General features: G+C 31.7%; 3 protein-coding genes across 6 annotated transcripts in view; 1 reads left to right on the top strand and 2 right to left on the bottom strand.

Annotated features, from left to right (window-relative positions):
* The window catches only part of LOC121128940 (uncharacterized), a 57,478-nt gene that overhangs the window by 3,483 nt on the left and 41,078 nt on the right, over window positions 1-12,917 (bottom strand). For 3 of the 4 annotated variants that reach the window (XM_040724558.2, XM_040724560.2, XM_040724559.2), the window contains exon 3: window positions 5,926-5,983. In XM_040724558.2, the coding sequence (XP_040580492.1) occupies window positions 5,926-5,983 (58 nt within the window). Of the gene's footprint in view, window positions 1-696; window positions 752-5,925; window positions 5,984-12,917 lie in introns of all 4 variants that reach the window. The other variant, XM_040724561.2, reaches the window with a different exon arrangement.
* On the top strand, window positions 4,138-5,930 carry LOC121128941 (uncharacterized). The gene is made up of 2 exons (XM_040724562.2): window positions 4,138-4,310; window positions 4,718-5,930. Exon 2 carries the CDS (start codon window positions 4,748-4,750, stop codon window positions 5,765-5,767), a length of 1,020 nt encoding a protein of 339 aa, XP_040580496.1. The 5' UTR covers window positions 4,138-4,310; window positions 4,718-4,747; the 3' UTR covers window positions 5,768-5,930.
* LOC121128939 (organic cation transporter-like protein) lies at window positions 7,243-9,555 on the bottom strand. Its single transcript, XM_040724556.2, has one exon. It carries the CDS (start codon window positions 9,286-9,288, stop codon window positions 7,648-7,650), a length of 1,641 nt encoding a protein of 546 aa, XP_040580490.1. The 5' UTR covers window positions 9,289-9,555; the 3' UTR covers window positions 7,243-7,647.

Below are 12,917 nucleotides of genomic sequence, written 5' to 3' on the forward strand. Positions count from 1 at the left end.
AGAGGCCCTAATAGCCAGTGTAAGCCAGCACTGGGACGCCATGACAGAGGACTAATGTGCAGCGAGTACCAGGCCTTCCACCGCCGCCTGAAAGCCATCATTACCACTAAGGGTGGTTACATTAAGGATTAAGAGAGCTCAGCCACATATCTGCCTTTTTAAAGTAATCATTTTGTAAAAATGATATTGTTAATTAATAAATCCTATCTTGTTAAAGTTTAAAATTCAAAGTGTTTAGATTTTAATGTGGACCACTTGGTACATCATATAAAAAGGGAAAACAAAACCAAGCAACCAATTTGACAAATAAGTTGAGAAAGGTACAAATCTCAAATAATAATATATATTTTCCAATTTGACAAAGAACATTTCTTTTTCAAGATTTATGACTACATAATTAAGGATATTTCTATTCCTTCCCCGAAAAATAACTACATAGACATAAACAATAAACAAAGCAGACAAGTCCTCAAACAAACAAAACCATTATTAGCTATATCACTAAAAACAACTATGAAAAAACAAACATTTCTCTGGTTTTACCAAAAAAACAAAATATATAAATATTTTTACACAGGACAGAGAGTTCGCTACATAGTGGTCATAATCAATAACAATTCACTTGTTCCTTACCTACTAATACTATAAATAGAGACACAAATAATAAGAAAGAAGAAGGAAAATTGAATTTCTGACCATGTTTCATTCTGATTCCATTCCTGATACAAGGATCATCTCGATAATAAAGTACCTACATAACAAAAGAAGAAGAATAATTGATAAAACACAAGAAGAGACGACTAATCAATCTGCACGAACGACACCTCAGTAGTTATTATTGATTTCCCTTCCCTTTCTGTTGCGCCTGTTTTTGGATTTTATATAATATTAATATATTTATTATTGATAATAATTTATCAGTGCTCCTGTTTCTTCATTGACCTTCTCTTCTCAGAAGAACCACTTGGAACACGAAACTACTTACAAGCGGAGTAAGTGCACAAAGATTCATAAAGCCTAATTATTATTAGTGTTGTGTGAGCCCTTATTTGTCTGTACTAGAACAGGGGCGTCCGCAGGGGAGAGGCTGTAGTCCCCCCCCCAAATTCAGGAATTTTTGATTCTCACTAGAAAATTTGATATAAATAAAAATAAAATTAAAATTTAATATTCGAAATTTAATTAAATTTTTCAATTTTTTTTTCCAAAAAATTTAATATTAGAATTCTTTTTCAAAAATTCTATATTTTAGAAATTTTTTTTCCAAAAAATTGTAGTTTTTTTATAAACAGATTTTTAAATTTTATTTTTTGAGAATAGCTAATTTTTGATTTTTTTTCGAAAAAAAATAGTTTTTTGTAAATCGCTGTAGATTTTTGAAATTTTTCTCCGAAAAATGTAATATTTGAATTTTTTTCAAAAAATATTTATATTTGAATTTTTTTTCAAAAAATATTTATTTTTGGAATTTAATACTAGAAGTTTTTTTAAATTTCATTTTTTGAGAATAACTGTGGATTATTAAAATTTTTGTTTGCCAAAAAATTGTAATTTTTAGAATTTAAAAAAAAATTGCAAAAACCAAGCCCCTAAAAATTTATATATATATAAGCCTGCGGACGCCCCTGTAGAACTTATTTAAAACCAAACACATAAAAATGTAGTGAGGTCATCAAGAACCGAACTTTATAAGTTTCATGAGTGATATGCAGGACTGAACTAGACCGAACTGAGACTGAACTGAACGAGACTCCAGTCTTGCGTCCTAAATAGGGACTAACACAACACCACTTAAGTATGTTAAAAACATTAAGCAGTGGACCTTTTTCTCTGAGTGAGCCATGAGCCCCACATATTTTAAAATGTCATTCTGTGAGAGCCATTCAGTATGCTTAAACTAAATGTAAGTAAATATGTGCATTTGATGTAAGACCAACACTTTTAACCCTGCTCGACCGTTTGATAGAGCACATTCTGAGTCAACAAATCTTCAATATACAATGTATAGAAATATTTTATTTCAATGCTTAAAAATGATGCACGTTCTCTAAAATACATTTCTACCATGAATCCACATCTGAAGCGTTTGTTAGAGGCCTATAAAAAACCGTGGGGTTTGTTAAAAAAACAATATTAATTGTTTTTACTTTTGTGAGGACCTTGAAGGGTTAAAGTACAATAAGTCTCTGAATTCTTAATTTCTTACAGGGCATAACATACATACAGTTCATTTGTTCATTCACACAATAGGAAATCAAAACCATTATCAGGAACGTTTGCACGATTATATATCTATATATATTTAGGGGGGTTTGGAATTAAAAAAAAAATATATATATATTTGCTCAGATGCATAATTTTCCCAGAATTTGCTTTTTAAGCAAAAAAAATCCTATTTTTTGTGTGTATTTTTTTTTCTAACAAATATTAATAGGTATGTTAAGTGTTTCAATTTAAAGGCAAAAACCAAAGACATTTGATGGTGCTCTTCAGTGAAGCCACTATTTCCTATATTGATTCGACTGCAACGGAGTAATTTACATTTTTTGACAAAAATTAAAAAAAAAAAAAAAAAAAAAAGTTCATTTTCTATGCTATTTTAATTCTATAATATAATTTTTCCACATTCAATATTACATAGATTGTTCCTCTCAGCTTCATGAAATTTGGTTCAAGGATATTTGAAACATGTAAATAAGTAAGAAAGTTTAAAAAAAATAAATTACTTTAAAAAATGATAGAAATTCACCCCTAATATTATTTCAATCTTGAAATTATAGAAAAAACTTTACTCTCCTTAAACAGGACAAAATATTTGAAGGAGATTAAATTTCTATCATTTTTTAAGTATTTTATATTTTAGTATCATTAACAAATTTTATGAAGCTGAACATCTATGTGATATTGTATGTAAAAATGTCATAACTATATAGTTAAAGAAGCAGAGAAAAATTCAAAAGAAAAGGCTACATCAAATAACATTTGACGTCATATCTTTTTTTTGGGAGTGGGGGAATCTTTTAACATGCTTAGTAACTATCTTTATTTAATAACATATACAAACTTTCAATGCTAGCAAATAGCTTCCCTGAAGGAGTATTTATAACATAAAAGATTAACTATTGATCATTAAACCTCTTCCCGGAATCAGGTTTACCGTGAGTTGGTCATAAACGATCAACGATAAATGTGGAGTGTGCAGTATTTATTTATGACAACAATATTGAATCCTCTTTTTTTTTAGAAAATATAATGCCGGCCCCGTTTTATATGTATAGATTTTTTCAAGTGACTTTACCTATTTTTTGTAGTCAAATAACCCCATAATTTGACTTATAGAATTAATCCGAGCCGGCCTGATAGGACTGTAGTATTTTATAACCATTCAACACTGTTAGTTAGCCAATTTACCCCAACTGTGGGCCTATTTTTCCTTTTAAATCCTTAGTAGAACATTTTAATTTACAGCTCAGCGAATTCAAATTTTTGAATTCAAATACACGACCAATGTTAATGGATAACAATGTACACGACGACTACCTTTTTTATCCACACTGAACCTCAACGGTCAAAAATAAAACTCAATAGAGTTGCTGTAGTTTCATCATAATCATAAGATTGATTCTAATGATTTATTTCGTATAAATGTATTATATTTTGCCTTTAGTACAAATATTCTATTTAAAAATATCAATTATTCTCTTAGTGTTTTCCTTTATCAAAAAAGTTTGATTTGAGTATTCGTTTTCAAAGCAATAAAAGCAAATGACGTACTAATTTGTAGAAATCAACAATTTATCTCATGTAAAAGAGGAGATTTTTCAAATATTCTACAATTATATACTGCATAGTATGAGATTTAATGCAATAAACATCCTCTTTAATTGTTATTCACGTTCTTTACATAGAGTTAATAAGATAAAAAATTCTGATGGAGTAGGAAGGTGTGTCCAATTTATCTTCAAAAAGATAAATTAAAGAAAGAAGAGAGGAAGGGATGAAACAGCTCCTTTCTTTCTTCATTGCTCATTGAGATTGATTAACCTCAATAATGATAAACCTAAATGAATTGTTACCATCTTCAAAATAAGGGCTAATTTCTTTTATGTTTCTCTTCAAAAATATAGACGGAGTACGGAGTAGTGAGTGATTGAAAGGAAGAAGAATGGCTCATCTTAAAACTGTATATATTATAGTGCTGACCACCATTAGTCTAGCACAAGCTTGGATGATCCATCGGCCATCTAAAGAAAAGAAAGATGTAGCAGAGACGACGGAGTATGTTTGTTTCCCTTGGATATTCAATCCAGGTATGTATTGTACCCATAGGCCATAAAATATTTGGGAAATGGATGACAAACTGAGATTTATTTGACTTTTTTGAAAAAAGACATTTCTTTGATAACATTTTCTTAGAAAATACGCTTCTTGGAGGATCTTTTTTTCAGAAAAAACATTTATTTGATGACCTTTTTTCAGAATAGACATTTATTTGACGACCTTTTTTCAAAAAAGTGATATATTTGATTACTTTTTTTTACAAAAAAAGTTTCTTTAATGACTTTTTTTTGAAAAATATATTATGTATTTGATGACTTTTTTTAAAAAAAAGACTTGTCCTTCATTGTCCCTTTTACTCCCGTCTCTTACGTCTATGATGATAAACATTGGTTATTATAAAAATATCCCTTTTTTAATCAACTTATTTTTTTTAAAGGATGTCCTTTGAGCAGATGGATCGATTGGGATGTTGTTTGTCGAACGAATACTCTTGGATGGGAAATGTGCGAATTTAAAAAGAATTCAGATAAGAGAAAAAAAAGAAGCAAATAATCCCTCTTCTACAAAGGGAGAGGAAAAGAATTACGCTGACAACGCCCACTTAAAAGCTGAGGATATAATCATTATCAATAATGTCCACGTGAACAATCATTCTATGGTTGTAACATCACCGTCATCATCTGAGGGTGTTTTGCATGAATTGGCTCAGATTGAGAGCGGTAAAGATGAATACACAATTATTGATCACATTGTTGGGAACTTAGCTGCCGGTCATGATACCCTACAAGAGTCTTTGAATGAACAACAGCCTCAAGTAATACAGCTTGAGGATGTTGTTTTATTAGATCCATCCTCATCTGCCTATAATTCTCCTACAAGTATTGTGGATGAAATATCTGGGATCGTAAATGCAAGTATCCAAGGATTCCAGGATAAGCTCAATCAAACCTCTGAAGTAGAATTCGACTTCCCTTCCATCTTTTTGGAGAGTGGACCACATAGTGATTCTAGTTCTGAGGCTAATGCGATAGAAGAGACGTCCACTCTTAAAACAGCAGAAGAATTATCATATCCCAACACTGATAAGATATCGGAAGAGGCATTAGACAAATTAGTGACAGAAGTTTTTTCGGATGATTATGAGGTGGAAGAAGAACTCGTCAATCAATCTTCCGACAAAGATCCATTTGTGAAGGAGAGTATTGGCCCGGAAGTATTTGTTATAGAAAATTTAAAACCCTTTCATTATAAAGTTAATCAACAGCCCACGGAGCTTCCTGCATTGAATCTAATCAATAAGGCTACTGGTAATGAAATACCCGAAATAATATCTTTAAAACCCTTTCGTTTCGTACCCATTGTCAAAGTGATTAAACATAAAGACGGTGGTGCTGATAGTTTGTTGAATACTGTAGAAGAAAATCTGAATGCAGAAATTCAAGAATTCAATATTATTAAACCTCGAGTATATCCAATTATTTCTTAAAAAGTACGACAAAAGTACTTTCTTTTAACTTATATACATAAATTATATAATTGTATTTATATACACACATACATAAATGAGCTTCAATTCTTAAACATAAGAATATTTATTTTTTACAGATGAATTGTTTTAAGAAATATACAAATCAGATAAATTACCTGAACTTCAAGTGTTTCCTTGTGCTGTTGTCGCCGTAGTCTACAATTCATAGCATAGCTGAAACAGGAAAATAAAAGATAATAATTGATAAATAAAGATTATTTTACAAATTATAAAATCAGTGTTTATAAGTTATAATCACAACAAAGTTAGACAAATAATTTTAAATGAAGAATTTACATTAACATCACTAATTAATGAGTACTCAAGGGCGTCCATAGGGGGTGGGCTGGAGAAGCTGTAGCCCTCCCCCAAATTGCAGAATCAATACTTTTTACAAGAAACTTTTTTTCTTTGGATGAAAAAATGTACGTAAAAATAGGGGTAAAATTTTTAATATTTAAAAATTTAATTTTTAGGGAATAGCTGTGGATTTTTTTTTTTTCCCAACACGTTTAATTTTTTGTGAATTGCTATGAATTCTTCAAATTTTTCCCAAAAAAATTAATTTTTTTTGTGAACAGCTGCGGATTTGGAATTTTTTTTCACAAAATTTAATATTGGAAATTTAATTTTGAAATTTTTCTTTCAAAACACATAGTTTTTTAAATATTTTGTGAATAGTTAAGGGTTTTTAAATTTTTTTGGATTTTGAATTTTTTTTATACTTGGTTTTTGTAATTTTTGGAAAAAAAAATCTAGAATTTTTTTTTTTTTTAAAAAAACAAAATATTTCAAAAATTGAATTTACTTGATAAAAAAATATTGAAATTTAATTTCCAATATTAATTTTTTTGAGAAAAAAATTTCAAATATTGAATTTCTTACACAAAAATGTTAAAAATCCACAACTGGTAACAAAAAAATTTCTGAAGTGAAATTTCGAATATTAAACTTTATGGACAAAATTTTTTACCCCTATTTTCGATAAAACTTTTACATCCTGATCAAAAAAAATTCTAATAAGTATAAAGCAAAAATTCCTTAATGCTGGTGGTAGTGGTGGGGGGGAGAGGGCTTAAGCCCATCCCAGCCGCGCCTGAATATAACTGAGTGAATTTGAATTTTAAACTTTGTTACAGAATACTTATATTTTAGTACTTTTTATTGAAATATGTAGTCAAAAATTAAACCATTAGTATATTGAGCATCCACGGAATATTTATTTATTGCATTATATTCATTCCAAGTACTGTAAATTCCTTTATTTAAAATTATTTGAAGTCATTCTTTGGTTGCAACTTGTACAATGGGCTTATTCAAGTTCCAACTTTTACACAACATATGAATTAAAGTATAATGCAAAAATGATTCTGTCAAAAGGATACTACTATCAATGAAGAGAGGCATTATATTTTGAGCAAATATGCACATAATTTTAGTTCTAAACTATATTTTATTTGAATTTAAATTTATTTATTCATGATAATAGTATTTCAATGATAATATTTTGACATATTGAGGCTTTTATATACTAATTTGTACATGAATAGATGAGTGGGACTCATCTTTTATTGAGTGTTTCTTATAACGAGCAACTGAATATCCCATTTATGATCTTTTAAGCAGTTTACTAATCGTACAAATACATACATAAACTTATAATATGTTATAACTAACTTCATTGCTCTGTGCGCACATGACATCAAATCGAAGGGATATTATGTATCTAATAGATTAAATAATGATATTTTTATGTACTTTGGTATCTAAGACAAATAGTATGTACTGATTGAAAAATATAAGCATAAATTATATTAATAATGATATGGAGAGTGACGTCAAACTTTTGTGGTATCTTCTTTTGGTTTAGAACTTGAGGACTTGAGTAGGGTTTGAGGTAGCTCTTTTTTAGCAGTTTCTGGCAAAAAATAAGCCATGAGCCCAGCAATCAAACTTGGGACTCCTATAATAAATAGTGGGAGAGGTTTCCACACCTTTGCAAGGGTTGGTACGAATGAGGCGCTCATTCCAAATATCCTTGCAATGGTGGATAATGTACCTAGTGCCTGGGCTCTCAAATTTGTGGGGTAGAGTTCTACTGGTAGGAGCCAAACCATGAGAAAAGTTGCACCTGATCCAATTTTACCTATTAGGTAAATGACTAATACGGTAGTTGTCCATGTTTTGGGTGTAAATGCGAGTGTAATACATGATATACCGACAATGGATTGATACATGAAGAGGTTAAATCGTCGTCCAAACATACTTAAGCAAAAGAAAATCATTATTGAACCTGGGATCTCAATCACCGAAGAGAGTACAAAATTTAACCATACATTGCCACTTAATTTTGTGGCCTCCAGGGTGAGTGTGTAGGATCCAACATTCACCGTGATCCAATTGGCAAGGAGAACTAGCGTCATTTTAATTTGACTTTTTTTGAACATATCCAAAATACTATGTTTGCCTTTATTATCAGAATCTTGGATTTCATCGTGTATCCTATGGAGAATTCTGTCTATTTTATTCTCATCCTCCTTGGTGAGTGTCTTACCATTTTGTTTAGCTATGGAGAGTAGAGTCTTTCTGGCACTGTCATATTGATTGTTGACAATTTCCCACCGAACAGACTCGGGTATAAAAAAATACATAATAAGGCTGATAAGGCATAAACATCCACAAACCAAATGAAGCTCCTCGTAGTTTCGGAAAAAGTAGGAAAGTGAACCCAACATAATGACGTAGGTCGGATAAAATAAGTCTTTTACAGCCAAAAATCTCTCTCGACCTCTAATCCCGAATAACTCAAATGTGAGACTATGAATGCATACCCAAATAACGGGTAAACATATACATGTCAATAATCGGAGTGCAGCGTATATTTCATAGTTTGGTGAGTATCCCCCAACCATTACAGTAGGAGTGATTATGGATATAGCAATAAAGCAAGTCTTTTTCCGACCAATCCAATCACCAAATTTACCACCAAGGAGTGAGCCTATCATAAGACCCAACATCATAAATGTGCTGAGTAGTCGTCGTTTAGCTTCAGAGTTACATACCAAGTCATTCCTTGTCGTTAAAGTGTAAGGAAAATCACTCTTATCATATACCCAAGCACTACACGTCTCCATTTGGGATATATTAAAGTTGCTCATTTCACAATCTCCCTCTTCATCGATTACTTTAAATGCATGACAGGAATCGTAAGTTGAGTCCTGTTTCAGAAAGTTGGAGGACTTGGTATTTTTGGGAATGGCAAACTCCATCCAGTCCGTGCTGTTGAGATCATTACAAACGGGAATACTACATCTGTGATCTGGCTCATAGGCAGAAAACATGTGTAGAAGTAAGGGTACTCCACCCGCTATATCTGCAATAAACGCTAAAAATACCACTTTCCATTGAGCACGACCTTGACTACCAACCATATTGCCAAGAATATAGTCCATTCCTTCGTAATCGGAATCATACGCCATATTTAAATTATGACTTTGATTCTATGTTTTAAAATTTAAAGGTGACCGTTGTTGGTGAGTACAAAATCGATCCTCTATGTGGTATCAATACAATATCTTCTTGATGAGGGAAACGGTTGTAACACAATTGAAGTTATATTCAACTAAGTTTTCATTCTTCACTAACACTAAAATAATTCTATTAAATCTCCTATCATACAGTGTAGAATGTTTTTATATAGACGGGTTTTACTGTCAAGCGTGTGGGTATGGAATACATTGTACATAGATGTATTTAAAGCGGGGAATCACCGCTTTAAGTATGCTTGTTACTACTATAGGGCTTGACGTATTTTATTTTTGTATGCACATTAGTGTAAAAAGCATGACGCTTGATTGTGTTGGGATTTAGTTGGAGGGAAAAAATACATATAGCAGAGAGGAGGGGAAGATCCTTACACTCCAACTTCAAAGTTGAGGCACAAATCTTTACTTACAAGTGCAAGTGCTTGAATATGTTGATGGAGCCTACATATTTCCGATCCATAATTATAAGATAGGGCCCGTAATATTGTTAAGCCTTTTCTGTAGCTCAATATACAATGTCTTTCGGGTCAAATCTTGAGTCTTTACAGGGGCGTCCGCAGGATTATATATACAGGGTGAGGAGTCAAAAATTAGAATCCTCTTCGAGACAGTCCAGCCTCAGTTCTAAAATTTTCTAGTTGGTTCCATTCGAAAAAGTTGAGAAAAAGCTACAATTTGATGTTTGTTTTGTTTTTGAGTAATCAAAAATGTCCAAGTAATAAGGAAAACGGCAGAGGGTATAGGATATCCTCAGCACACAAGTCGATATCCAATAAGAAGATCTTCACAGTAGACGCTGTTTTGAACAGGAGAAATGATCGCTTTTGGCTGAATCAAGAGATCAGGTCAACAGGACCTTCAGGACCAAATATCCAGCTCATGGTTCTCTGCGCCGTGGCGTCTGAGGCACCAAGATAGCTCCCTATTTCTTCAAGACAACAAGAAAGTCAATACGGACGTTTACTACAAGGTTATCAGGTACTATGTCTTGACATAGCAGTAGAGCAGGTTCACCAGGGATAACTATGTGTTTACCCAGGACGGCACCTTGGTACACATGTCCAATAAGATGCATAATTTCTGCAGGCAGAATATGGCAGGCTTCTTGGCGGGAGACTAATGGACTTTATCTTCACCCGACGTGAACCCCCTGGACTTCACTGTTTGGTGCGTGTTGGAGGGCAAGACGAACAAAACTTCCCACTCGAATGTCGATACCCTGAGGGCTATAACCACGGAAGAGTGGAAAAACTTCCTCAGACTGAAGTCCTCAGGATTCATCAAGGCCAGCTGTGCTTCTGTTCGTCCCCGTATTGAAGGCATTATTCAGAATAAAGGGGGACATATTGAATAAAAATGTATAGAAAATTGTTGAATTACCAACTAGTGCTTTAAAAGTTTGCCTTTAACATAGCAAAAAATATAAATATGTAGAATTGAAAACGGCTTTTAAAATTTTCTAATTTTTGAGTTATCTCCCTGTATATATATATATTTTTTTTTGTGTGGGAGCTTGGTTTTGGGATTCTTTTTTGAAAATCTAAACATTGGGGAAGGTGCTCAAATCGAGTCCCAAGTTCTCAAAGTATGGACTTAAGGCCAAGTTGATTTACATGTATTCTCTCACTTTTAAATTATCAACTCTCATATATAATTACCCACTTGATTCCCTCAATCCTTCAGCTCAACTATTATATTCTTTATGAATATACATAAGTATTTTAATAAAATATAGAAAACCATATGTTAAATCGTCAAAACTTAAAATTTTAAAGACATAAGAAGGTTCAATTCATCAAAAAATCAATCAAGTGTAGTTAAACTTAAATCTTTTAAATCATGTATGTAAGGAAATATATATAACAAACTTATTAAAAGTTATATATGTTTTGTTAAGAAAACAAATGTTTTTGACATTAAAAATAAATATTTCTTTAATTTTTTTTGAAAAATTCATATGATTTTTATTCTTATTATTTTTTAAAAAGAAAAAAATATGTCAATAATTTGACTTTGAGCTGAATATCTATAATAAATAATTATTTCTCTGATTGACACCCATCAATTATAATAATATATTTTTCAATAATTATTACATGAAGAGCAGTGAAAAATATAAACATTGAGTTTGTCCAAAATTAAAGGAAATACAAAAATCTTAGAGCATCATAAAAATGCTATAAAAGACACATTAAAGATATGAAGGGAATTAATGCTTCTTTTTCAAGCTCCAACACCAATTGAATAAGTCATAAAATTGTATTTATATCAATCTACTTGTACTGTCTACACTATGACCTTGCTAAGTTAGGCGTAATACAAAAATAATAGACGATTATTTCATTAACTGATGGACAACGAGGAATTTCAAAAATTAAATATTAAATTTCTTGGAAAGAAATTTCAAAAATCCACAGCTATTCACAAAAAATAGATTATGTGGAAACAAATTTCAAAAATTAAACTTTTTGGAAAATAATTTCAAAGATTAAATTATCTAGTAAAAAGCAAAAAAATCCTTAATTTAGGGCGAGGGGTAACAGCCCCTCCAGCCCACCCCTTGCGGATACCCCTTTTGAGTCGTTTTCTAGAGTTCATTTATGTATGTAATCACATATAATGCCCCTCAAATAGCTACGATTATCAAAATTTACTAATTTCTTAGAGTTCATTGAATAGAATTCTTGCTATTTGAATGCAGTTTTTATCTAATGAAAGCTAAATCAAATAGTTTTATCGAATAAAATATACATACAGAGTGCGACCTCTATTTAACAACCAATACCTACTGTTTTTTTAAATGAATTTACTCCTAAACTTATCATCCGATTTCAATAAAAACCATTACTAATTGAAAGTTAATAAAAAAAGCCTTTGTATTTTTTCATGCAAAAGGTGATTATATTATTATTTAATATAATCGCCTTTTGCATCAATAATAGCCTCAATTCGACCTTAGAAACGGAGCAGGTGTTGATGAGAGTCTCCTTTGGCAGATTCCAGATCCTGGACATCAGCTCGGATTTTGTGTTGTAGGAGAATATGTTGGTGTGTTGAACATCTGGGCCCCACACGAAAAAGTCCTTGGGTTTGAGGTCTGGTGCGCTTGGAGATCAAACACTGGATCCAAGAAAGTAAAAAATCAAAAAAGCAATCTGTAAAAACGTGAACTCTTCGTATTTTGTATGATTTGTATCGCAAAATGATCTGCTACACACTTCCTCATCAGCCTTTTAAAAACAGTTGAGATCCCTGTCAATGCTTCATCGATTTGGATGGCTTATCATCAATGATTTTTCCAAAATTTGCAATGAAATCCTGATCCCTCTGCCAATCTGACCTCATTTTGTGATTAGCACGCTTTGACGTTGATTAATAATCTCCTCCAGACTCTTCCAGTTACTTTCAGACTCTCCATACAAAGGATTCTCCAGGTTTAAGAAGTTCTCAATCTATACCTTGTCTCGTCCGGTGCGGATCGAAACAAGGAAACTACCTTTTTCACGATTGTGGAATAAATACTTTATTGATCAATGCCTTCTTTTTTTTTTAATTGGCATCAC

Source organism: Lepeophtheirus salmonis, chromosome 14 (assembly GCF_016086655.4).
Source record: "Lepeophtheirus salmonis chromosome 14, UVic_Lsal_1.4, whole genome shotgun sequence".
NCBI lineage: Eukaryota > Metazoa > Arthropoda > Copepoda > Siphonostomatoida > Caligidae > Lepeophtheirus > Lepeophtheirus salmonis.

What these genes read in the sequence shown, in the direction of transcription:
- LOC121128939 (XM_040724556.2), bottom strand. Translation starts at nt 9,288, where the DNA reads ATGGCGTATGATTCCGATTACGAAGGAATGGACTATATTCTTGGCAAT.
- LOC121128941 (XM_040724562.2), top strand. Translation starts at nt 4,748, where the DNA reads ATGTTGTTTGTCGAACGAATACTCTTGGATGGGAAATGTGCGAATTTA.